This window comes from Calonectris borealis, chromosome 2 (genome assembly GCF_964195595.1).
Source record: "Calonectris borealis chromosome 2, bCalBor7.hap1.2, whole genome shotgun sequence".
In the NCBI taxonomy this organism is placed as follows: Eukaryota; Metazoa; Chordata; class Aves; order Procellariiformes; family Procellariidae; genus Calonectris; species Calonectris borealis.
The window spans coordinates 99,130,025-99,157,664 of NC_134313.1; the positions used below are offsets into that span (position 1 = coordinate 99,130,025).

General features: G+C 42.8%; 1 protein-coding gene across 1 annotated transcript in view; it reads left to right on the forward strand.

Annotated features, from left to right (window-relative positions):
- The window catches only part of PHACTR1 (phosphatase and actin regulator 1), a 313,153-nt gene that overhangs the window by 13,530 nt on the left and 271,983 nt on the right, over positions 1-27,640 (forward strand). Inside the window, exon 4 of the mRNA XM_075142705.1 lies at positions 929-1,075. Within this exon, the coding sequence (XP_074998806.1) occupies positions 929-1,075 (147 nt within the window). The remainder of the gene's footprint in view (positions 1-928; positions 1,076-27,640) is intronic.

Genomic DNA, 27,640 nt, shown 5'->3' on the forward strand with positions numbered 1-27,640 from the left:
TCAGAGCAAAAGAGAATGGCTTTGCAAACAAGATATAAATATATCTTATCCACTCCAGGCATCCAGAAACATGAAAGTTCTTCTGAACATTTATGAAGGGATTAGAGCTAACAGCAGACTTCAGCTAAACCTAACATCACAACCACGGAAGAACATCCAGCATGCCCCAAAACCTCTATAGGTTTTATTGCCAAAAGTGTAACAGAAAACTCTTGATTCTGCAGGAATGAGTAAGAGAGCTGTCCCCCAAAATTCAGATCAGCGAATGTTACTATCGCTGCCTTCAGAGTTACTGAGCCCTGGCACTCCCTGGTCCTTTTTCTCATTGAGGTTGACCAAATCCAGCCGTGCTTTGAGTTTTGGGACCCCTTGGCTAGAAGAGAGCAGCTCAGGGTGCCCAAGACTGGTGCGGGAGGTGCCAGGCCCGCAGCGGGGTGGCACCTCGGCCAGCCAGGCCCACGGCGGCCTGTGGCACCTCGGCCAGGCCGAGGTGCCTGGCGGGGGGCGGGAGTCACCTCAGCCGGGACCCTCCCCTGGGGGCGGGAAACCACCTCAGCCAAGCCCCTGGCCTGGGCCTCCCCTGGGCAGGGGGCAGGCAAGGCCGGGGCGGGGAGAACACCGCTCCGTCCCCGCCGCAGCGAAGGCGGCCGCCCTGAGGCGAGCCTCCGCGGGCGGGGCGGGCAGCACTTGACCGGCGGAGGCGCTGCCGGCGGTCAGGGCCGCCGCGGCCGCTCCCGTCCGCAGATCCTTGACGGGTTTTCCCTGTCTCTCTCCCTCCCTCCCTCCCTCCCTTCCTCCGCTCCTTTCTCCCTTTCCCTCTCTCCTTCCCCGTCCTCCCCTCCCCCCCCCGCGCCTCTCTCCCTCCCTCCCCCGCCCGCCCCCTCCTCGCCCGGCCGCCCCGCGCCGCGCCGCCACTCGCCCTCGCCAGCTCGCCGGGCCACGCTGCTCACCGTGCCCACATTAATGGCGGCATCTTCCGAGGAGGACATCGACCGCAGACCCATCCGCCGCGTCCGCTCCAAGAGCGACACCCCCTACCTCGCTGAGGCCCGCATCTCCTTCAACCTCGAGACAGGTGAGAGACGGCCCGGTACGGCGCGGAGGGGGGCGGCCCGCCTCGCCTACGGCCGCCCGTGGACCGGCGGCGGTCGCCCCGGCGGCGGGGGCGGCAGGGAGGGAAGGGGCCGCCCCCGGCGCCGCGGCCTCCTCCCCCGCCAGCGCCGGCGGGCTCCCCGGGCGCCGCCGCCCGGCCCTGCCACGGCACCCGCTTCCTCGCACCTCCCCGGCCTCCTCCGGCCCTGGCCCGCTGGCCGCCTCCCCTTGTCCCCGCACCTCTCACCCGCCCTGACGGGTGCCGGCTTCCCTTCTGTGTTCGGCCCCTCAAAGCCTCCCCTCCCAACGCTCTCACCCCGCGGAGCGTGGTACCACTTCCCCGCAAGGTTTCTGGTCTGTCCCTCCTTGCCAGGTTCTTCTGGCATCCCTCCTGGAGACGCTGCCCATAGTGTTTTGCAAGTCTCTCTCCCCCTCTCACCCTTTGCCTTCTTCCCCTGATGGATTTGTGCCTCAAAAGTGCCAGGAAACTTGCGCCTGCGTTGTCCACTTTTTCTTAGTCTCATGAAGTCCCCTGTTGTTTCAGCATTGCTTTTTGTGACTCTCGGTGGGTGTACAGCCTGATCACTTTCTACTAACACACCTCCAGCTCCCTGCGTTCACCTCCTCCTGCCCGTTACCGGGATGAGCTTCTGCAAGTCTCTACCTGACCTTTCCGTCCCCCTTCTCCACTGCTGCTCCCTCCTCTCTGCCACCTCTTCCTCATGGCTCCCTTGAGATTTTGGCTGTCCCCTTCAGTTCATCCTGCACATGGTGACCATCCTGTTTCTTTCCTTCTAGGCCTGTGGTTTTCCCTCCTTCCCTGACCTTTTCTTTCCTTATGGGCTCTGTCAACAGTAAACTACACCAGAGGTTACTTGCTGTCAAAAACAAAGGAAAAGAAAGTTCTTTCTGTTGGTTCTCTGCACTAAACCAGACTTCCTCTGTCCATGGCAGGAGCGTGAGGGAGGATCTGTAGCCAGGAAGCTCTACTGCAGCTTCCCTCATGTCCCAGCAGCAGTGCCAAAATGACCCAACAGTCTCTGATGCTAAGCCTGTCAGCTTGCTGCCAGCTGTAAAGGGAAAAGAGCTGCCTTGGAGTTGCTGCTTGCCATGCTGCAGTCTCCTCCATCCCTCCTTCCCCCCCTTTCAGCTGGCAGAAAGTTGGAGATGGCAGAGATGCGTTTTCTCCTCCATTTGAGGATGGTATGGATTTCCCCCCCCTGCCATTATCCCCACTGTAATTACACCCTTGGTAATGGCTAATATGTAGTTTGCTTTTACCATTGGCAGAATGGTTGGTTACATCATATGGTGGGGTCATTATTTTTTTCTGATCATGACTTCTTAAAAATTACCAAGCCATTGGTAAGTTGGGTGGCATTTCACGGCACAGGCTGCAAGACAGTGCCAGATGCCAGGTTTCAGCTCTAAAGAACTGGGAGTGAAAATGGAAAGAGCATCACTGTGCATAAGTTGTAAATAAAAAGAGACTGTGTATGGTTATTTGACTGCTGAAATAACCCTGCATTGACTTGCGCTGTCACAGGTAATGTTATGTCATGTAGTTATAAATAGATAAACCAGTTAAGACCAAGGCACCTTCAGGTCACCTGGTGCCTCGCATCTCTATGCTGAGCTAGACACACTGTCTTTACTACAGGTCCCAGAGGATATGCAAGTCTCTAGGTACCTCTTTCCTGCAATCCACTGAAAAAATTGATAATTACACTTAGCTTCTTTCTGTTCCTCCCCTCTCCCCTGCTCTCTTTAATTTATGTCTTTACTTTCAAACCTGGGAATGGAACTCCTTTAAAAGAAATAATTAAAAGAAGCAGTACTGGTGTATCAAGAAGTATAAATGAGGAATGTTGTAAGTAGTGTAAGTGTGTGTTTTCATTAATCCATCTGGCAGTGAGTAGTTTTGGGCTTTAAAAAAAAAAGAAAAATTGCTTAGCAACCAGTATTGAGTGAGTGAGCCAAAAAGCGAGTGAAACGTGCCACTGGTACCCACTTCATTTCTGAGCTGTTGGTTTTACTCTTCTGTTTCCTCAGAAAGCACAAACCAGGCAGCCTGGCTTTAAGAACTTCGTATTCCAAGGAAACAGCTGTTAGGAAATTTGTTTAGCCACTTTTGCTCGTACTTGATAACGCTGCGTGGTGCAGGGTTTGTTTTTGAAACTTATTATTTATGAGGTGCACTGTTCTTGAATTTATTTTTTTGAGTATGCGTGGGGGGAAAAAAACCCACCCCTGCTTCTAAACTGACCTGGTTTTCCTACGCAGTTTCGTTGCCGGAGACGTTGCTGATGTGCCGCGGAGGGTGCCAGGCCGCGGCGGGTGTCCCGGGGGTGCTGCCTCTCCCGCCGGCGGAGGGGCCGGGCCGGCGGGGAGCCCGCGGGCGCTGTCCGCCGCCCCTGGTGCTGAAGCGCCGGCCGGCGCGCCCCGGGCTCGCCGCGGTAGCTGGCCGCTCCGCAGGGGGTGGACACTGCATGTCCCGCCTTGTCTTCCTCTCCCTCGCTGTCCGTGGGCTGGCAGCGCACGTGTGTGCACAAGGGTGTATGTATTTCTTTGCCCGTGCAGGGGGAAGGTGGTAGAAAGGAAGTAATGCTGTTTCCTCAACCCATTGATGCAGTCAGAACTAAAGCGACGCTTGGGGCGCAGGAAATAACCTCTTCCTGACATGCTTATCGCTTGCTTTCCATTTAGTGCATTCCATATCTACAGCCGCCGCTCAACCACTGCTTACAGAGCTCGTTTTCTTACGGCTGCTACAAGTCGAGCTGTGTTCCCCAGTCATTGTCTTCTGTCAGGGCATGGTCAGGGCAGGGATGCAGCGTGCAGCTGCTTTGCTGTATTGGAACTTAAAATCTACTTTTATTAATGAAAACATAAGCAGATGCAGTGAATACTGCTCTTCTCCACTCTTAATTACAACCACTAGTTAAGAACTAGCAGGTTTTTATCTACTTCAGCTGTGAGTTATAATTATAACATTACTGCTGTTATCTGTATTGTTGAACAACTGAGAGATTGCATACACAGAGCCAATTATACAATTTGAGTATGGTACAGATTTGGTCCGGATTGTAAAAAACCCACAACTGATAAGTGATTAACAGTGCAACTTCTACCTGCCCTTCTCTTTCGATTATATTAACAGTTCTGCTTTGTTTGATTTTCCAAAATATCCTGGTTTATTATGCTTGTTTCTAAATATTGATCAATTAACTCACAATTATTACCTAGCATGAGTTAACAAATGCTGTTCAATTAGTAGTCCTGGGTATGGTTTTTTTGCTGGTGTTCCCAAACTGATTAAAATACAAAGCTGTTTTCCAAACTCAGGGTTATTCTCCCTGCTGTTATACATATGCAAATCCTATTAATCTGAGTTATGTGCTCATATCAAGAGGATAATGTTTCCCAAAGGATTTAAATTACCTCTTCTGCCAAAATTAATGTAGCTACATAACATCATAAAACTATAGACAGATATGAATTCCTTTTGCATATTTGATACTGAATCAGTCCACATACAGAAATTAATTTTTTAATTTTCTGAAAGACTTCCTCCAGTGAGACGCTAGAGGAATGTGGAATGTGCTCTCACTTTCGGGTGGTGATCTTTTGTTTTCTTTATTATGATTAGCAATCTGGTGTGGCTCCATCTCTTAACATCTGTCTTTGGCTTTCGTACACGTTATCTTAAAAGCAGTTTTCAGATTGTCTTTCTAACTTTCTTATTCAGGCACCTAAAAGCTAATCCCAAATTGCTTCTGAAAACTTGGGCCTCCATCTGTGACAATTGTCCAATAGCATAATCCCTTTCCTGGTCCTGTGCCATCTGACAAGTTCATGTGTTTTTTACAGGTTTTGACCTATTACAGGTTTTGACCAATTTCTATTCTGTGTTGCAAAATATGATACTTTTAAAACAGCAATGCATGGTAGGTAGCTTTCAAGCTTGATAAATTAGCAGAGGTGATGACTGATAAGGAAATAGACCACTTAAAACTTTCACTAAATGATCGAAGATGTGTGAGCTTTTCTTCTGCCTCCCCCGTTATGCAGCTGCTTGGGGAATCCCTGTCAGAATTTTATCGATGTTTGTTAGGGGAGGGGGGACTACCACGCTGAATTGATCTGATCAGGTTCTCTTTTAGCCCTTCAAGTGTCAGTCACAATTGAAAGCTACTTCTATATACACACAGATACTCTTACTCCTTCCGAGCTGAAAGAGTAACCTTTGTACTGCAATCCTTTGCAAAGTTGATTCTAGCAGACTGGCTTCTTGTTAAGTGGTGCAAGAAGCCATTTTGATCTCAGCTGCCATGGGACCTTTCTGAGACGGTTTGGGGAGGTCACCAAATGTCAATCTTTGTTTCAACAAGGTTGATTATCTGCTTAGAATTTAACCTGGGAATGGAGACTCAGGGAGAAAGCAAGCCAATGTCTTAGAGAAGATGTAAAGCCAGAATGATTGCAGTAGCTGTATTAGGGGTCAGCAAAGATGGGGTGTTCCTTCAGCAGGAATATATTTAGCTGTGAAATGAGGGGAGGGGAGCTTTTGAATGTGAATATATCCTCCCCACTGACTTAAAAGCATGCACCAGTGGTGCAACTGAACAGAGAGGTGCAGGGACTGGGCTCTGAAGGTGGGGAGAGAGTGGTAGCCACAGAGTGGACCCGGTAGGGATGGTGCAGCCTGTGCCAGCTATGGAGCCCAGCTGGCTCGCTCGGCCCTGAAGCACAGCACGGATTTTAAGTGTACTGAAGTCACTCAGTAATCTCACTGAAGTGGCTGGATCATCAAGTGATGTAAGTCATTTGTTGACTTCAGCTGGGGCTCTGAGCCAGGCTGTAGAAATACACATCTCTGCTTCCCTTCGATGATGAAAGATCTGTTTTATCTCTTTGTGGTATGGAGCCACATGTTCTCCTGGAATGCGTTCTGGCAAAGCAAAGCTGAGAGGGAAAGGACTGAGCGGCTCTGCACGATTTTGCCATGTGTACTGAAGAAAGGTCCTTGTGTCTAGTAAGGCAAGTGAACGTGGTACTATTTACTGTTCTTAAGCAGTGACGAGTAACTCACGTTGGGGAGAGGAAAAAACCCACGGCAGCCTGTGTTAGTGCTGCTGCAAGCAGAATTAATTCACAGGGAGTAAAGAGGGAGGAGGATCCTGGCAGAAACTGCTGAATGGCTGAGACAAATGTTAGCGAGCTGGGAAGTGTTCATAGTCGGCTGTTTCTGTGATGCAGAGCTGGTGGGGGAAAGCCAGGACACAAAGGGTGACTGTTCATTTTATACGCGGGAACTTTCCTGGTCTGAACTGGGTACAAAGTTAAAATCAAAAGCTTGTTCCATTTTCACTGTCCTGGCACCTTCCACACTCTTTTTGGGCCCTAGTGCTTCTTACAGTCTTCATGGTAAGCTGCCTTACTATTATTATTTGTACTGTTGTATTCATTCCATTACATAGCTTTTGAGCTGTCTGAATACTTTTCAGAGAGTAAAATGATGTATGATTTTGCTTTCTGATGGAAAGATAATGTAATGTGTATTAGCCTCATACATGTTGATTTCTCTAGAAGGATATGATACATTTTTCTGCAGTGATCAAGGAGGAGGTTGTGCACTTTATTTTGTCACTTTATTGTATAAAATAAGAAAGAATATTTATACAGCTCACTGAGGTGGGTAAATTCTAAATAGGTGAAAATAAAATGAAATTACTTGACTGGATTTTCTGCAGGAAATCTCCATCCCGTCCATTTTTAATTTTCTCTAAAACCCACCATTTGTTTTAAAAATCTCTTTTGAAGTTTCTAAGTTTGCCCCTGATCATCCTTACATATAATTTAGTACACTAACCCAATTAATCATCTCTGCAGTCATTTGAAATGTTATCACATTTGGAGTTGTGTTTTTTCTTTCCTGTTTATCCAGCGTATGTTTGCGTATATCCATAATAAAATATTCTGCATGATTTCATGATTAGAATAAATAATCCCTAAAATTATATAAGAATTTAAACTACTTTGGATTTATGGAGCTCACAGATTAGAAATTATGTTGAAGGGGTAATCTGAAGGGCATATTTGTATTTTTAATACTACTTTCAAATTATGGTGGCTTTAAGATTTCAGGTAGAAAAGGTTGGGCTCGGGAGAATAGGGGAGAGAGAAATATGCAATAGTAGGCTTTCTAATACGTGTGGGCGGTTTTATTTCTTTCTGGAGAAAGATTAGTAAAAATGCATGCTTGGAAAAATTCCATTTTCTCTCTCTGCTCTAATCACTCCCTCAGATTATTGTCATGGAGATCCTCTCGTAGTTAGGAAGCCAAATCACCGGTTTTGGCAAAGCATTTTTTAATACCTTTATAAAAGGGCCTGAAGAACTGGCCTCCTTTGCCATCAGGCTTTGCATTACCAAAACTTGCGCCTGCACTTTAATCAAATGATGACTGTTAGTCTTAACATTGCTTAATTTGGAGTATAGCTAGAGATCGGATGTGTGCCCGTCACTCGTTTCGTGGCTGTGTTCCAGCCCCGGGAGCACAAGTGCTCACACCAGGGAAATTGAGCCTCCAAATTGAATGTCACCCACCGTGTGGCAAGAATCTGCCATTTGAGATAAGAGGCCCTTGCCAGGGCTAAATGGAGGGGCTGAAAGCACCTCTGTATCAACATCGTACGCAGCAGGTAAACAATCTGTTTTGAGGGAAGAGGTCTTAACAGCAGCTGAGGTTTTAACTCTTGTACTTGGCTTTGGAGACCTTTGGTTTAAGGCTATGACCTTCTGTGAGTCCCAGAGGAGTAAGTTTACAGGTTCTCCAGGTTCTGTAAAGGGGAGAGGTGCCCTTGCTTCACCAGCTGTCATCTAAAAGGAATGGTTGATGCAGGCTTTAGTTAACAAATACAACTGAGGACAATTTGAAGGGAAAAGCATAGTTAGTCAAAATGATGGAACTGGCAAGAGGAAAATGATAGAAGATCCATTTCTGGGAATGCTGAATGTGTTGGTGGAATTGGCTAAAAAAAAAAAAAAAACTTTGATATTTTAACCATTCTTGTGCAAGGAGGCAGCTGATACCCATGCAGCCAATGACACCAACATTGCTGTGGAACAACCGTGACAGGAGATAGAAGAAAGGGAGGTATTTGCTTTTGGATCAGAATATGCAGAACTCGATGCCTTTTACAGCTGTCTGCAGTACGTGTGATTTTAAGGCTGCTGTAGTGCTTTGTTGCTAACCTGGTTCTTCAAGAAAATCGATGTGGCGGAGTTTCCCTGAGTAAGAAGTTATCTCTATATTTGTCTTTTGCTCAATGATCTTGTTGGGTTAACACAACCAACTTTATTCCTGCAAGCTGGGACACTGCAAAATCCTTTTATTTTTCATGTTTCATCAGGAACCACAGTTTTCTTCTTAGAACTAGGTCTTTAAGGAAAACACATTTTTCCAAAACTCCAGATAAAATCATCAGAACTGACAACCCTGTTCAGAATTATTAGCTGTAAAATTTAGTAAAAAGAAAGGGCCTAATTCTCAGTAACAGGTATAATTAGCTGTAATGCTTAATTACTCTGAGTCAACTAATTGGTTTCATTGGGACTACTCACAGTAATACTCACAGCTAGGCTTGTAAGTGCCTTCAGAATCAGTCTTAAAGTTTGTAAGTTTTTGCAGTATGACAGAAGTCATTTATGCAGAAACAATATCATTAATGCAGAAGGGCAACGAAGCTGGTGAAGGACTTGGAGCACAAGTCTTATGAAGAGCGGCTGAGGGAACTGGGGTTGTTTAGTCTGGAGAAGAGGAGGCTGAGGGGAGACCTCATCGCGCTCTACAACTACCTGAAAGGAGGGTGTAGCGAGGTGGGTGTTGGTCTCTTCTCCCAAGTAACAAGCAATCGGATGAGACGAAATGGCCTCAAGTTGCGCCAAGGGAGGTTTAGACTGGACATTAGGAAAAATTTCTTTACTGAAAGAGTGGTCAGGCCTTGGAACAGTCTGCCCAGGGAAGTGGTGGAGTCACCATCCCTGGAAGTATTTAAAAGACGTGTAGGTAAGGCACTTAGGGACATGGTGTAATGGGCGTGGTAGTGTTGGGTTGAAGGTTGGACTTGATGATCTTAGAGGTCTTTTCCAACCTTAATGATTCTATGATTCTATGATTCTATGTCCTGGACTGTCTGCTTTCAGATAATATAAAATGTCAATGCTAATGAAATATTGTGTTATTAGCAGTTGTTTCTTGTGCTTAGACTTTAGACCATAGAATCAGTGTGGAATATTATACTTCTGTAGCAAAATAAAACTTGGCTGCACTCACGCTTTCTTGGTGACGAATATTCATGACAATGTATCTCTTGTGGATAAGGTGCAAAAAGTGTCAGTTCTAACATTATAATTATATTAATGTAATGTATTTTACATGGTAATACAATTTGTTGATATAGTCAACTAAAAATGTTTTTCTTCATTCAGAATACCTTTAGGGTAAAATTACTTATAATCACGCAATAATCATTTATAATCATGCAATTCTGTTGTTTTAATTTAGAATGCATTGGTGGTCTTGTTTTATATTGATATGCTGAGGCTATAGCTTGACCCTCGGTACATGGCTGCCTTCCCTAGGTTTAGTTGGGGAACCAATGTTACTAAATATTTGAAAGAAGGTAATTACTGCCTTTACTGCAGACTTCGTATAGGGGCGTCATAATAATTTTCGTATCTTGAAATTACAATTCAATCTATAAGAAACAAAATGAAGATGATGTCTGAAGAAGAACTTTAATGAGTAGCAAATTCAGCAAGAAAATAGGGAGGCAGAGCGGAAAAATGAAATGCCAGTGTTTCTTCTGCACTCCAGACTCGCTGTGGTTTCCTTCTGGTTATAAAGTATGTAAGATAGGGGAAGTATGTGACAAGTGTTTGCATGCTGATATACTGTATGGACACATGCCATTTTAACTACGATGGATAACAACTGCAGCACATATTTCAGTTAATCAGAAAATCCTTGCTATGCATAATTTATAGTGCAATATCTTTTTTACGGTTAGTGCTTACAGTACTTGGACAGACAGACATCTGGTTAATAGTTTATAAGCAAATTAAATACTTGATGCATTATTAAAATGAAAGAGAAATGTCATCAAGGCTAAATCTAATTCTTTGCTAGGGTGTTGGAAATAGTTGAAGCCTGCCGCAAGCTTGATGCCCCAAATTGGGGACGACCTGTATTGAGTGTGGCACTTGTCTGCTTGTGTGTCCTTATTTCTGCTCTGTGGATAAAAGAGTAAGGAGCCTACTGATGGTTAGATTTGAGAACTGACTGGGGTGCATGTCCTTGGGAAAAATGTTCCTATGTTCCCTCAGTCAGTCAAAACCTCAGTCAGTCAAGTGTTACAACAGCGTTACGCATCAGAAACAGCCTTAAGTTAAAATAGTATGGCTCAAGCTAGTCCCATTTTACTACAGCTTTGCACTAAGCCATAGGAATCTCTCTCAGAACAGAAAATATGCCCCCAATTAGGATGAAATGAGAAATTAATAGTTATATTGCAGTATTCATTGAGAAAGAGATTACTTACATCTGACATCTGTAATGGTCCTTTGTTTTCCTTACTGAGATCATAATAGTACAGTTTTCATATATAATTTTTTTTCTTCTGCTTAATTCTCTGTTTTCTTGCACTGGAGAAGTGCTAGAAACAAATGCAGAGACTTTGATGTGGCTCTGCTTGATGCATGAGGCAGCTGTAATGCTTGGAGGAGAATGGCCCTTGCCCATGCTCAGCCTCAGTTGCGGGAGCATGTGGGCGTAAAGGTCACGTTGTGCAGACTGCTGGTGAAGAGGTCTGTAGTTGAGTATCTCATGCGATGCTCTCGGCTTCTGCCTTCTGTGGGGTTGTGTTGTTATTGTTGTTATCGGCATCTCTCTCTTCCTGCCGCCTTTTCCATTCTCCTGTGTTTATCAGGGCTACGTACGCTGGCAGCAGCAATATGTTGGCCTGCAGTTTCTTGAAGGCTGTCCCTACTGGGTTGGGAGAGTTGCCATACAGGCATTTAAAGCCGTAAGTTTGGGAACTATGGCTTTAAATGATCACCTTATATCCTTAGGACCTCTGATAAAGACCCATGTAATCTACACGGTGCTTCCATGAACCCAGTTAAGGCAATCATTCCCCAGAGTGATGATCGTTCCTGCTCTCTGCTTAGTGAGCGCTCTTCAGGTCGTTGTGGGTAAAGGTGGTTTATTGAAAATACTGAGGTGGAGAGTTAGGAATAAACTGCGTTAAGCTGCTAATGAGTAGTCATTGTTTATAGTTAAAGCAATTTGGCATGTTCATCCATTCATGAACAATTTTAATTTTGTCTTATCACCTTCTTTGTTCATCATTCCTTATGACTTAGACTACAGGTGAAGGCTTTTTTTAGATTTCACTGATGTGATGGATGTTTTCCACAAAACTTTAAAAGTTTGTTTCAGAATTATCACAATTACTTCCTAAATTGAAATAGCCAAAAATAAATGGAAAGCAATTGATCATTTTACTTTTCTCTGTGTGGAAGCATGGCAAAATCTTGGAGCGTTTCAAAGCCAATAATAAAAAATTAACTGGGGTTAACGAATAACCTGCAGAATAATAGCCTATAATTAAAAGGCAAAAAGAAATCAATAAGGTTCGATTTGTAACTTAGTCTTATCTCAAGGCTCAGAAGCACAAACCATTCTGTGAGATGAATTTGATAAGATTGCTTGAAATAATAATTTTCGGGACAAATTAATTTATAAATAATGTTTATTTTTTAAAGAAAACAAGATAGGCATCACTGAATAACCTTGGGGTCTAACCTTGCAAGCTTTCCCCTCCGCAAGCAGTGCGTGTAACAGCTCTGTCAGTGTTAAGGGAGCCGTAAGGGAAGAGTGGCAAAAATGTTTGGTCGGGAAGTATCATTACACAGATGGAATATAGCTTTTTGTTAACGGGCTTAATGACATAATAATAGGAAACCAGGGGAAAGAGTGACCAAGAGTAAGGCAACGTAGGGCATGCGATGTCATTAAAAATTGGCAGGGCTTTCTAAACTTAGCTGCTCACAGTTAACGCTGCCCTAGGCAGCAGAAACATGATCTTAGCGGGTACCCACCTAGAGATATAGCTAGAGATATGTGTCAGCAGCCTTAGGAGCGTGCAGGGACCATCTGTTAACCAGCGTGAGTTTAAAAGGCTTAAAGTGGGCAGCAGAGGGATCGCTCCGAAAGATGTGCACTTGTTCTTTCAGTTACCCAAGTCACTGGCTGGTAGACAGGTCAGGAGCAGTGGCAGGTGTTCCTTCATCGTAGCTATTTCAGGTTACGTTTCTCTCTGTGGCTTTTGGCAATGCTTACTGATATTTGTAGCCAACTGCAATTTAAAGTAATGCCTAGTGTTGAGAGGGAGCAAAATGTAGGACCTGCTTGCTTATCTCTTTTCAGAGATACATCCTGCTTTTAAAGTTTTTTCCCTCTGTCTGCTAAAATAAAACATCATATCAGCTATGTATCAGTGTGGTGAATAAGCTTTCATTAAAGCTCGTAACAGAAAGAAAAAGATTACTGTCGGCAAGGGATAGCGGGATGTACTGAGGAAGTGGACATGGTGACAGTATTAGCCATAGTAAAACCCAGAGTTGTTTTAGCAAAACATCATTCAAAACATCTGACCTCCCATATAACTTTTTGTCACTACATTGGAACACATTTGGTCTTGTTTGTTTACTTGTGTGAAACTATGGGATTAGGTTTGTGTGTGCAACAGAGCTTTAGTGTACCATAGCCACTAGTGTACATCCAACTTCCCTGGTGAATGGTATGTTGTGGGTGGCTTGCCTTTGGGAACAGAGTGTTTTACCCCTTTTAGAATTTTACACTGAATTTAAGGCAAAGTTTTAAAGTGGATTAAGCAAGGAAATGTAAGTTGGATCTTGAGGAAAGTGTTCTCAGTAGCTTAGATCAACTTTCATATTTTGGTTTAGCTGTTGTTGCTATCTTAGAAAAAGATCCAGGACTTACATAAAGGTGCCCCTCATCTATTTGTTTTATTGGGTTGGAGGGGTATTATGGCTGCTGTGTGGCCCCTTAACTAATGTGTCATTCAATGAACACAAGAACATACCTGTTGTCCTTCCCCTGTCTTCAAGTGTGCCCTGAAGACTCCAGGATAAGTCATCTCCAACCTCCATGTATGTCCTTTCTGTGAGGAGGAAGCTCAGAAGACCTAGAAATCATACAGAAAGAAAGGATTAGGGTGGTGAAGAGAGGACCTGTATTGTGTCTTTCTCCAATCACAGTGGGTTTAATAAATGAGCTTAGAATTGTATTTGCTAGCAATTTTCCCTCTCCAAATTTTGGGAGGGATCAAGACATTTTCTGGGAAGAACTGGTATGTGTGGAGTAAGGGGGGAATGGCCAAAGTGGATTCAATCATTAAGATGTATTTCTTTCCCTGAAAAGAAGATTGTTGGACTGAAGAAAGATGTTCCTCTGTGCTAGAATTGAATATGCTGGGGTTTTTTTTCTACTTATTGGGTTTTAGAGGACTTCTTTTAATTTAATATCTCACATTACTCCCCGTAGAACATTACCAAAACAGTTTCTATAAATCTCTGTGCAGAGAGTGTTTTATGTGAGCCAAAGACATTTTGTCTTGCTAGATCTTTTGTACCTTGTGGCACAACTGCACAGGTATTTATGTGTATCCTTAAAAGTTTTTATTCTCGTCTGTAAACTAACATCTTGAGTGCTAACCTCTTTCTTCTGACAAAGTTCTCTGATGCTTTTCCCTTAGGAATCCCCTTCCTTAATTCTGTGCCATTCTGTGTGGTAAAGGGGATGCTCTCTCTGAAGGACTTACCCTCCCTTCTGAAGTCTGTGTCACAGTCATCTTTCTTTTGAGACTGGAGAACTAGCAGTTACTTGTAACAGAGCTTCTCTGTATTGTTCTTCATATTGGCTAAAGAAGTGACTATAAAAGCCAATAAAGGTTCTTTTTCAACCATTTATCTACTGACTCAACAGTACCCTGAAACCACGTTGGCCTCAGAGCAAAGGACTAAGCATGCATCTCGTGCAGAGAAGCTTCTTATGTCATTGCTTCTTAATCTTGTTACTGCACTTGCATGATTTATCCTGTGAGGATTATGGTGATGTGTTCGCTGTAACGCGCACCTCACCTTAGAAACCTTTTCTGGTAGCTTCAAAATTAAGTAAAATCGATGCCTTTGTAAATTTTTTCAGGCTTCTTTGTTCTCCCTCTCCTGTCAGGAAAACGTTACAAAATATGAGCAAATAAGTTTCCTTTTAATGCAGTTCTGGAGTAGTTCAGAGTGGCTTGAAAACAAATGAAAAACGTTCAGAAAAATAGGTCTGACTGATTTCCTGTTCATTTAAATTATGCGTCTATCCAAAGGCCCTCTTATAGAATACGATTTTTAGTCCCCAGTGGGTAGGAAACAGTTATCTGAAGCTCTGCTTACTTTTTACACTGTATCAGAATGAGTCTCCCAAAACAACCTTTAAAGGGTTGCAGGGTAATTAAGGTTCACTGGTACAACGGTAACTAGATGGCTATATTTAATTAGTCTCTCTGTAGGGTAGAATTGCTGCATCATATTCGAAATGCCCTTTGAGGAAGATAATGAAATATGTCCTACAGGAGCTTTAGTGTGATGATCAGTGTGTTTAGTATTTAAATTTGCTGCGAAGTGAGCTTCTATTACACAGATAACACAACTTCTGATAGATCACCATTACAGCATCCTTCTTCAAATAAATAAATACATATTCTATTACAGTTCTATAATTAGCCACGGAAAAGAAAGAAATGCTGTCTCATAATGGTACTGATTTCCCTAGCCATCTCCTGCATTGGCTTATTGTGACTGTGGAAGGCTCAGTTCAGGAAAGCACTGATGCACCTTGGTTCATCATTAACAGACATAGAAGCGTGTTCCTGAATTGGTCTCTGAGTTGCAAATGAAAATCTTCTCTATGGAGATCATCATCTTCTCAGCACCTTCTTTTTTTTTTGTATTTGTTTCGGAAAAGAGATAGTAAACCAGCATCAGTCCCAAATAAAAGTGTTGGCGGGAGGTGGGGCAGATGAGGTTCTTCTCATATATTCCCATTAGGACTCTTGCATTGTCTTGGGAGGCACAGCACAGATCCCAAAGTGCTGGCACACCTCTTCATAACTGTTTGCAATTCTGCAAAGTATTGTGTTCAGAACCAGGCTGTGCCCATGCACAGAAGAGTGCAGGGAAGAGATGTTGGAGAGAAGGGAGAAGACTTCACCACATGAACTCAAATAGCGGTTCCTGCTGCTCTCACTCACTTTACAACCTCGTGCTTTCCCTGCTTGCACACTCAGTATCAATTGGGCCAAATTGGGTTTGCTAGACCAACTGCTTGGAAATCAGGGCCACAGATGCGTGTGCCTGATGTGCACCCTAATACATAGCTGGGATGTACCTGGGGCACACACCCAGTTTTAGGGACACAGGAGTGTTCCCCAACTCCCTAATAATAGTATACAATTAATCTTTGCATAGCCTCTTCCACCCTGCTTGGGCTACTGGCACACAGCCTCATAACATCTCTAGAGTTGGACAGGTTTATGGTTGCCATATGTGCTGGGCTGCTTGTGGTTTCTGCCCAAACATGGTTCTTCCGTGGGGAAAAAATCCAAGTCTGCCAAACATTTGCCAGGGATTTCCAGACCTGAAGCAACCCAGTCAGAGCAGGAGTATAAGCCTGTCTCTGGATACTTCTAAGACTGTGTAATTTTCCCTACATTCAAAGAGCATGTCCACAGAGCATGCATGGCCAATCTGACACATCCTAGAAATGTATATGTTTCTATCTAGGAAAAACTATATCCCAGGGGAAGCTACCCACCTCAGCCTTACTACTGTCCTCAGGATGCCCTCTGGAAAGTAATTTGCAGCTGACTTCATGGCCTGCACGAGGAGGAGGCTTTTCTGGGCTGATGAGGACACTGATGTGCTCTATACTTCATTGTATTAGTACACTAGTGCACCAGCAAGGTAAAAAAACCCCAAACTTTCCCGTGTTTCTCATCCTAGAGGTGCTAGCAGGAAGTATTAATTGACCATACTGAAATATTAGTAGACACTGCTGAGTTAGACGGATCCTCTGTTAATACAGAGGAACTGATGCACTGAATCAGTTCGGAGGCCTTGAGCTCTTGTTCTCTGTAATGTCTAAAGGACAGACAGTTCAAGGGTTTGTGACTGTTGCAGTTCTTTAATTGTTGCAGAAAACATTGGTGATGCTCGTTGGAAGGTAGAGAAATAATATACTTAGACGAACATAATCTCTGTTCATGGAAGTCATGGAAACAGTTTTGTTTTGGTCATTTGGAGTGCAGGGTGATTATTTCATTGTTGATTCACATCTTTAAAACATTTGTGGAGGGAAGCAAGAGAAATGGATATAACAGCTAGCAGGTAGGTCCATTTCATTGGGCATATCAAAAGCCTAGAAGTTTAAACCTGTTCGGGAGTGCACACGGGGTTTGGATTCTCCTAGACCAGGCTTACCAGGCAGTGGCGGTAGTGATGGATTCAGTTTACACTGGTTCTGTATTTTTCAGAATAATGTGACCCATGTGATGTCAAAAAATCAGTAAGCTCCTAGCAAGAAGCTTATTTGAAATAAATGCAAAATGTTCTCCTGATAGACAGTCGGTTGCTTCGAGTTGGGTTTGCTACCCTGTACCTAGAAACTCTGATCTAGCTTTAGTGTGGCAGAGAGCTTACTTTGGTGTATGGCCTTTGAAAACCTTATGAAAGAGCCCATTCTACTCCCTAATTCAACATCGCTCTTCCCTGGGTGACCTGCATGTGGATTTATTAATTGCATGCTTTCATGGAAGCACGCTAATGTCTTGGGGTTTTCGGCATGGCCACTGTTGGTTTGTTTGGCAGAATTTGAAAAAAAAGCAGCAGGAAGCGTGACAGTCGTGGCTTGTTCACATCCACTTCTTGTCTGTTTGCTGCCATGGATCTGAGCTGGGATAGCTACCGGAACGTCAGCTTTGTGGATAGGAGGACTTGGAGGGTTGAGGGAGGAATCTAGCCCAAATGATTGTGTTCCTGAAGGATTTGATGAAAAACCCAGGCTATGAAATACAGAATATCTTCTGTCTTAAGCCTCTTCACTGTTCAAACTGTACTTTCAAAGCTTTTATGCTCCAATATTAATGCGCTTCCAAAGCTATATTTATTATAAAAAATAAAATAAAATAAAATAGTGGAGGTCAGGATTGCAGCAGGTTTCCTCTAAATTCATTGTCAGATGATGCATTGTCTGGCAGTTAATGGAGTAGCAGAGGGCCTAGTACTAGAGTCTTAAATGCGAAGAAATGAAAAAGCTAAATGTTGTTCACAAATACTCTGCATTCTGGAAGAAGATGAAGGTGCAACTGGAGGGCCAAGCTTTGCCTTCCTACACAGGAACTCCTTTTTCACAGGCAGGGAGACTAGAGTTAGTGGTGGGATGTGAAGGGTAAGGTGAAATTCCATCTAAAGAAGTATGACAGATTCTAAAATTAAGTAGTTATCAGCAATTAACAAATTACAAGCATGTTTTTATTCTATGTTTCTTTTTGTCTACCTTTTAAAGTTTTAGTGTGCTCCTGCTGTGGTGTTCATAAAACAACTTAGCTTCTAAAGACCCAAAACAGTAACAAAAAGAAGAAAAAAAATCACCTTGTTATGATCAGATTTATAATGTACAGTTACATTGGTTTAATGCAATGTGTACATTTAAAAAAAAAAAAAAAAGCTACTGGTGAGGAAGAGAAGGAAGAAAGCTCTCTCCTAGAGCTGAGAACATACACTGAGGGTTTTTGCTTGTTTCACTGCTGCATTCCTTAAAAAAAAAAAAAAAAAAAAAAAAGAGGAATTTGTGTATCGCTATTGCACAGACTGGTTTGTTACGTGAAATGAATCATCACAAAAACTGGTAATTCTCAAAGTTCGAAGCTTTATCCTGAGTCCAAAGGTGACAGGTTCTGAGTAGCAGCTACTTGCTTGAGCAGCCCTGTTTATTTCAGTGGGATACGCAGGCGAGAAGGGGCTGCAGAACTGAACTCCGCCTTGAAACCCTGAGGTACTGCTGTCCGGGCTTCGGGAAGGTGGGAAGGAAAGGCACTTAGCAGAGTGCCTCCCAGAGCAGAAGGCCGCTGTTTCATCTCTCTGCTTCACAGGATGGGAAGCCCTGTTTTCCCCGTGCAGTCAGCCTGGACCCTGCTGAGCAGTTGTCCTCCCGCTGGGATGTGTGTCCAGCCAGGGTAGATGTCTAGCCCAAGGAGCATTAAGGTCACTTGTGTGTCTCAGCGCCAGCCGTGCTCTACTCGTGTCAGGGAAGAAATCTGCCCTTCAGGGCTTCCCTGCTGTGATGCCATTCTGTGCTGCTGCCAGCGTGGAGTTATCCCTTGAAGACACAAGAATATTTGTCCCTCAATATTTGTCTGAAAAGCACCAATACTTCCTTCCTTGTTTAGATCTGTGTCAATGAAAAGAAACGCCTGTGAGCTAAGCTATTGTAAACCCGGTGAGAAGGAGATGTAAATAATGTAAGCCCTCTTGTTAGAATTACCTCTTTTTTTCCACCCTCTGCCTTGCCTGGTCTGTAGGTAAGATTTCTAAGTGAGTGAGATGGTCAATAGGTCTGGTTAGGCTTTTACTGAGTAATTGAGAATGGGGGATAGCAATGCTTCAGTTGTACTCGAAGCTGAAAGAGGGCGAAGGTCATGCATTTTGCAGCCTGGTGTAGATACTGTCTGGTGCATATCAGTGGTCCTTCGGAGCCCCACAGACTTTGGCATCAGCAGGATCCTGCTCTGGCTTTCCTCTGAGTGCAGTTCTTAAGTAGTCTTCAGGGAGTTGTTTTTCCTCTTGGCAAGTAGAGTGACTGAAAATCTAGTAAGTGATCTTTATGAACATCATTTAAATTCTCTGTATTGCATTTGAATACTAATCCCTGGCCAGCCCTATGCTGTTCTTTCTACTTGCTAGTTCTCACCTAGTGCATATGTAGTTTTATGTTGCTCTGCCACCTTTCAACTCCTTTGCCTGGAGACTAAGGCATAAAGGCTGAAGCGGTGAAGACCCCAATCACAGCTGTTCAGGTGCTGCTCTGCTGGAAGAGGTCAGTGTAACAACAGGGTCAAAACAACATGTTGATTCTTCTTACCGCAGAAATTGGTGACCTTCTAGGAGAGCCCCAGCGTGCATACATAGATTTAGGTTTTGATGATTTGGTCAAGGATAATCTGAAGTGAGGAGTGAAAAATTGGAGGTTCAAACCAGTCATAGTTCATCTCTCAGGCCAGTAGGGTTGCCAATTAAGAGCACTACCTTTATCTATATTTCAGCAGCCTTGTGAATGAAATATGAGCATTTGCCCTAAGGAGCAGCTTAAAAAAACCTCGAAGGTATGCTGCATTCATTTGTGGGTAAGGGGATGTTGGCTTCTGGGGTTTCTTTTGGTTTTGGTGGTGTGTGGTTCAGCTAAAACAAAAACATTGTGCTGTTTCGTATGTGTCTTTACTGCTTGGTAAAGTATCGCCTAACCGTCCCTGTACTTTATTAATTTCATGCTTTTCTTTTGATGCTGCTTTGTAAGATATGTCACGTGGGATTCCACTCTTGGGAAAGTGACGAAACACAGAAGTAATATCTTAAAACTGGGATTTAATCTGCTGGTTTGCTGTACAAGTGTATCCTGAGTATGTGAAAAACCATGCCCTTTTTCATACATTCACCGCCCCGATCTATGACCCTATTGAAATGCCTTTTCTAGCCTTAATTGTGGTTCTTCAGAGGTGCAGTCATTGAGACATTGCTCCAGCTGGTCAGGGTTTCTTCTGAAGGGCCCTTGCTAGACAGGGTTCACTTGCAGCTCACTGCAATGTTTCAGCCTTGCATCGCGGCAAGAGCTTGAGTTACCTGGGTGGAGCATGGAGGGGTTTCCTCCCTTTTTGTTATTGTGGGGTTTGGTTTGGTTTGGTTTACTTAGAGCACTATAAGGACATGAGCTTTCAGGAAACTCTTTTTCTTGCTGAGGGCTGGCTTCTGGAAGTCAGTACTAAAGCCAGGTGCCTTCTATTTCATCATTTTGATTGTGTAGAATTAATCAGACCTGGATGTGTCTGCAATGGAAGAGAGAGTCATTTTTTGAGAACTGTTATAGAGATCCATACTTCTCTGTACAAAACCTCTTTTTATAAAAGAAATACTTTTCTAAGTTACCAAATCCAAACAATTTAGGTAACATCATCTGTTGTAGGTGTACCAAATCCGGTATTAAGGAATACCTGTGTGGCCATTCAATCAAATAAGAAATTAGTCATATATTTAGTGTAATTGAATGTTTGTGATAATATGTATTGCTGATAATTCGTACTGACAGTAAGCTCTGAAAATATCAACCTGAATATTTTCTGACAAAACTTTCCATGTGGCAAAACATAAATTTGTCTGTAGTCATTTAAAAATTGATGTGATGTCCTTGTGTGGCTTCCTGAAGCATAGTGCTATTTTATGAGCCAGTCATCTAAAGAAAAAACAGATGCATCTCTTGTGAAATGAGTGTTGAGTGCCTTAGGTATACTTATATTTCTTTATTTTTTAATACTTGTTGGACCTCCAAGGATATCTTTGAATCCCTCCTTTTATTGTTTTCTTACTCTGAAAGAATATAGAATACAGCAGGCTTCTATGCATCCCTCACTTTTCTCCTTTCAGGTGGTCTTTAGAGTTCACTTTTCAAGGTAATTCAATCTATAGGTAATCCTGAGGTAGACTACAGGTTGACAGAGGGCAAGGAGATGATAAAGTAAATGTTCCTTAGGTATCCTGTGTCCCTCCTGCCGAAACTGTACTATGCCATCTAAGTCACCAGTGGCGCTGCATCTATCTCTAGTTCACCTATGGTGAATGTCAGCTGTGATGTCGTTTCCTGACTATAGCTGAGTGTGAGTTCATTGTTGTCCTATTTTTAAGATGTATTTCAGAGTTGTTTCACATGGGCCAGCTGCATCATGTTTGCTCTCATTGGCTCAGTTCTCACTGAAGCTAGAGAAGAGTTTCTGTGCTTTTTTGAGTAACTTTGCTGTTCTTTTCCCGTTGTCCTTTAACTTCTTCAGTTGCTGGATAGTGATGAATGTAGTCACATGTTTCATACCTTTTCAATAAAACAACTTGTCAAATTTCCTAGATGTTTCCTTGTTTGGTTACTGGAAATCTCGAAACAAACCAACCAACAACCAACCAACCCATAAAACAAAAAAAACCCACCACCACCAAAAAAATACCTAAGAAAAACTCACCACCCTTTCGATTCAAATTCTTTCCATCTGGAAGCTCAAATAAAAAGCACTCAAATGCTGACTAGAGCTTACATTTTGCCTGTTATTTTAATGGCTACAAATCAGTTGTGCTTTATTTATACTTGAGTCTCTTCCTATTAGATGGGTTCCCTCTTGCCTAAGAGAACGCGCTTACGTTGGTTCCTTTCTTCCTAAACAATACATTTTAAAAGTATTTCCTGTACTATGCTGAAAACTTTAATTTAACCCGTTTTGGGTTTTTTTTAAATCAAGATTTTCTTTTCTGAACAAACCAAGGAGGTTAGTTTGCATTTGCAAGCAAATGCAGCACACAGCTGTAATTTCAGTACATTTCCAAGCATAAGCCAGAGAAGCAACCTTTGAACAAGATTTAATAGGATGGGCAGACACGCTGTTGGCAGAAGATTTGAACTGATTCATAAACTGCTCGTGGTTTTTTTCATTTTTTATTCACACAATTTCAGATCTAGCACTATGTGCATTTATGTAGTATCTGGAAGGAGGTTCTGGAGGGGGGGAAATGGCTCCAGGTATTGATTTACCCCAATGTCTTCTTTAAGAAGCTTTTCTCAGTGTATGTATTTCTCCTACAGCTGCCAGCACTGTAAACACAAATCTAGATACAAATTCTTTTTCAAATGGATAAATGTGAATAAAGTAGTGTTCTTGATGTCTAAAGAAAAGATCCAGCAATGGAAGCTGAAAAATAATACTGAGGCTGCTTCCATGGTCAATGGAGAGGTCACCATTTCCCAAAAGGTTCGTTGGATTTCTTCCACAGAATCCCAGTCTTCGTGCAGAGAAACTCCTTAATCTTCTGTTGAAGTGGCAGGGATTTCGTGCTTTGGAAATGTACTTAATCAAAGAAGTTTGCTTAGACAGTTAAAACTGTTAAATCTCTTCAGTCAACTTGTGTTTTGCAGGCCTTGGGCAGCTCTGGATTTATCAAAGCAACATGCTTTGCAGTCCAGTTTATCAGTTTCTGGACCTGATCTCTTCTCTTCTCCCTCTGCCAACTGTCTGACTTCCAGATATTTTGAAAGCTTCTTGGTGATGGAAGCAGCTACTCTTGCGGTGGTTTTTTTCATTACGGTGTTACACAAGTGCTTTACTGCGCTCCATGACAGGGTGTGAGACGTCTGTATTTTTAGCTGACACGGAAGGCTCAAAGTTGGCTAGCTTTAAAAATTATTTTTCTATACTTTCAGAAAATTAACTTCTGTGAAGCTGGTTTCCCCATACTGCTTCTAAATCTGGGAAAATATTACTTCGGTCTTTCACAGCTTGATTAAAATTTATGAAAATTTTAAAACCATAAGACCTTCCATTACTACATGGGGGAAAAAGCAGAATAGCCAAAATCGGATGAGGCTGTAATGAAAAGTCTTTGAGTGCCAATTAACTGAAACTGAAAGCTGTTTGTGGTTTAAGATGTACTTTGACCAAAAGCTCGTCTCTGATAAAGGCTGTTATTTGAGAGATGGCGATGGCTGTGGAACAGAGCTTTGCAGATTGTGGAAGGAAGGTTTCAGAAACACGATTGTATTCTGTGGTCAAACACCATTTAATTGTTTCACGAATGAAAACCTGGGAGTTACTCTTATGTATAAGGAAATAGTTTCACGGCAGGTCAGGCTAATCTGTGTGCGAACTGCGATTATCTGTCCCATCCTTGGCCACATCCACCTATTTCCTCACTTCAGCTGGAACTAGCGCTTGTCCAGAAAACCATCTAGTAAAAGAATAGGCCCCCACAAAAAGAGTTTTTGGCCAAATCAGCTGTCTGGACCAGCTCTCCACACAGCTACAGTGACCAGCTCAAGGGAGGGCACAGGCGTTTACAGCTAGGAGGGAAAAATCCCGTATCAGCTTGAATTTAAATTGGATTGCCTTACTGTGGAACCACACCTAAAGCCACAGCAAGGGCAGCAGGGATAAGCAGAACTGCCCTATTCTCTCTTCATAGTGTTAGTTGTTTGTTGTTAATGTACCTTCCTATAGGAAGAAAAAGACAAGATTCTGGCTTTTGGGGTAGGGTGATGGTATAGAATGATTAAAACTAAATTGGTTGAACATAATACACTTTTACATTTGTGCAACGAAAGGCAGAATCAGGCCCAGGATATATAGGAAGGACAGAAAATTAACTGCTTCCTCCATAAGCTATTGTTGTCACCAGAAGTATTTAGAAATATTTATTGCTCTAATTTAACTAGGTCATATACAGAACCTTATTCTCTTTGTCTGGCAGAATTGGATGTAGGAGCTGTATTAGGCATGTGTGGTAATTTGAATGTGTTGCAGCATCACTGATATTTTTTTTTCCTAGCTGTGTTTTACCTGATTACTTGATGAGGATTGGGCAGCAATAGTCAAATGTGTCCTTTATGCAATAGTATTGTTTTCAAGAGAATTATGCCAAAAGGGTGCAATGTGAATACACTCAACTGAGTCATGCAGGTCTAAAGTAAAACTGCTGCATTAAGAAGACAGACTTAAATAAAAGTCATACCTTTAACTAATCTTATGGGTAGTAATATAGCACAGTAGATGAAAATAAAAGATTTCTGATTACAATGGTAAGCTACAGAGCCTTATTGTATAACTTGCGCTACTAAATGTAGCCTTTGTTAATTATTGCTGATCTATGTCTTATGTCTAATAGCAGAAATAGTACTGGTTTCAAATACTTGCTGTATGTTGTGGGTTTTACTCAATGAGTCTCCATCTTGTACTCTGCAAAAAAGATCTCAAACTTACTTGAGCCTTCTGTTTAGTTAAGCCTCTGCTGAAGGTTAAACTTCACAGTTGAGTCAAGGATACAAGAAACAGTTGTAGTATGGAAGCAGAAGAGGGATTATTAAGTCTCTCATTGCTTTCTTAATGTAGTTCCTTGAGGGATGACGCAACATCTCTTACTTTCCTAGAATAGGTTATTGCCTTCTCCCCTTATTCCTCTGTGATTTCTTGGTTATGATGACTTGTTTATTGTTAAATGGGTGAGGGAACAAGGCAAATGCCCTTGCACACTCTCCCTTCTTGCCGTTCAGGAAGGAGGATTAACAACATGAGGATGGCTGCTCTGTGTCACGAATGAGTGGTTTTAAGGCCGCGTAAAGAATCACTGGCAAAGGTATTGGCAAAGGGTGATTTTAATAGAAATTTATAGAAACGTGACTTAACAGAATTCGATGGCAAGGTTCACTGTATTACTTATTACATGGATTAAGTATACACAGGGGAAAATCATATCAGAATTGTGTTGGAATGATTTGTACAGAGATTGAGGATAAAAGGGTAAGGGGAACCCTCCCGTTGAGTCACAAGGTTCAGAGAAGATCCGGCTGGACCCAATCTTAGTCTCAGACATGGACAACAAAAAGGGATAAGAACCCTCCTGTTGAGTCACGAGGTTCAGAATAGACCCCCTTGCTTCCTAAACTCCTTCTCAGAGAGGAGCCTAGGTGCGGCTGGATCTACCCTTACCATCAGTAAATTTCTATTTTGGCTACTATCCGAGGTGGTCCAGGGTAGTAATTATGGTATTGTTTCACGGTAACCATGGTATTGTTCCACTTGACCTATGATCCAGGTAGGGAATGCTTCAGAGCCGTCAGAGATAACGAGTTATCTCATGTTTCTGTTCCCTACTTTGATCATGTAGCTAGTGTCCCTGGTACGATCAGTGTTGTTCCCCACCTTAGCCATACAAGAGCATTTGGTATGGCCAAGTGTCGTGGTTTAACCTGGCAGGCAGCCAAATACCACGCAGCCGCTCACTCACTCCCCCCACCCCCAGCGGGACGGGGAGAGAATCGGAAGGGTAAGAGTGAGAAAAACTCGTGGGTTGAGATAAAGACAGTTTAATAGAACAGGAAAAAAAAAAAGGAAAATAATAATGATAATGATAATGATAAAATATACAAAATGAGTGATGCACAATGCAATTGCTCACCACCCGCGCTGACCGATAACCAAGTAGCGATCGGTACTTCCTGGATCACGCCTACCCTTCACTTACTGAGCATGACGTCACATGGTATGGAATACCCCATTGGCCAGCTGGGCTGGCTGTCCTGATTATGTTCCCTCCCATCTTGTGTACCTAGCTCAGTCAGTAGGCACGGGAGCTGTCCTTGGACTAGGAGGGCACTTAGCAACAACTGAAAACATCAGTGTGTTATCAACATTCTCCTCGTACTAAATCCAAAACACAGCACTAGGAAGAAATTTAACCCTATCCCAGCCGAAACCAGGACACCAAGGGACGCTTAACCGCCCGACTCATACACAATAGCTACAGCTTAACAGAAGGTTCTGAGATCGTATCGTAGCCCAGAGGAAAAGAGACGGGAGGAATGCACCACCACACTCTGACATCTTATTTCAAAGAGTTGTCAGCATCAACAAAGTTCATGCTTGTGTGCATCAACAAAGAATCATTAAACAAGACTAGGAAGAGCTTCGAGGAGATCATTGTGTCCAACTCTCTGCTTTTGTAGCTTGTCTGAGGGTTGACCTGTGCATTCTCTGCCTGGATGAAGAGCTTTGAGCTCTTCTATACTTCAGAAGTGTGACTAGCAGCATTACATTGGATAAAGGTGTATGTTTTTCTTTGTTTGTATCCATTTGTTTTGCTAAACATATGTAAAAGCATGAATCATATGGTGGGACACTGTTATTGCTGTAAAAACATTGGTTCCCAAAACTGAAACAAGCTGTACTTGCAGCTTTTATACCAGTACAGCCATACCCTCATTTAGAGAATTTTGCTGCATTTAAACATTGACTCTGTCTGTCCTAGTGAAAGCAACAAAAGTCTTAAATGTGAGCTTAAAAGCTTGTCTGTACTTAAGTATTTTGGTGAACTGAGACCCAGGGAGTGCTCTTGCAACAGTCCTCACTTCAGTTAATTGTGGGTGTTCTGGCCTGTAAAAGCAACTTGGTTAAGGATTTCAGCAGCAGGATTTCAACCATCATAACAATTTCTCCTGTGCACATACAAGTTAAAACAATAGGCGTGCAATGGAAATTCTGAAAATCAGCTCTTAAGGCATTCATCAATTCATTTGCTTGCTAAACTGTCACTTCCATATGTTTTACAGTATCCATCCAACCATAATTTTGGCTCCTGGCTATTCTTTATTGTAGCAATGTGCTGTTGAATGTATACCATTACTTACTTTATATTACTTAAGGGATGGGTTTTCAAAATTCATGGTTTTCAATGGTAGGCGTGAGCCTGCCATACAAAACTTCTATTGACTTCAGTAGTGTCAGCTAGGTCAATGATTAGTGCTTTAGAAAATCCTCAAAAGATGGTGTAATAGGAACTATTCCTTGGTATGTCAGGGTTGTAAGATTAGGGGTTTTAAACCTCAGTGAGAATTTTTTTTTATGTAAGTAATTTGCGGTGTGGAGACTGAGCAGAAGACCAAAGCTCATGCTTGTGTGTGCAGAGGAGCCTCCTACAACGCTGTGTATTGCTTCCTCCTCTCTGTTAAGGGCAACAAAGGAAAGGATAAGAAACATCCATTCTCTTTGCTATTGGCGGAGGTCCCTAAACTCATTTTGCCCAGTTATTGCCAGTTGGGAGTAATGGCCTCTGGCTACACACACAAGAGGCAGTATTCTGCTGTTTTAGAGCTATTGAAGTAGTCCTGCGAAGTAATTAGTGCTTTGCTAATGATATGGGAACTGCCAGTTTGAAAACTGCAGCTATAAACTATCCCTCTGTCCTTCCTCAACTCTTGCTTTTTCTTTCTCTGGGCACGTTTCTTTCTTCTTACACATGCACACATATATGTTCTGACACAGGCTTGCCAGCATTTGAAACTGATAATCTCCCTCCAAGTCTGTTTTTAGGTCACAAAGCCAAGTTTTGAAATTAGTCTTGCAAATGTCTAATTGCTTGTTCTTCATTGCTTATACATGCAAATGTTAGCTGTGCACCATTGCCCATGTTGCGCTTAGTTAAATTTGTCTTTTAACACCATAGTCAAAACAACCATGAGAGGACTATGGGAAACTTTTGGAAATTCTCACTGGGTAATAGAGTTAATAACTTAAAAATAGAAACCATTAGCTCCCCAGTCCCCAAACATCACCATCAC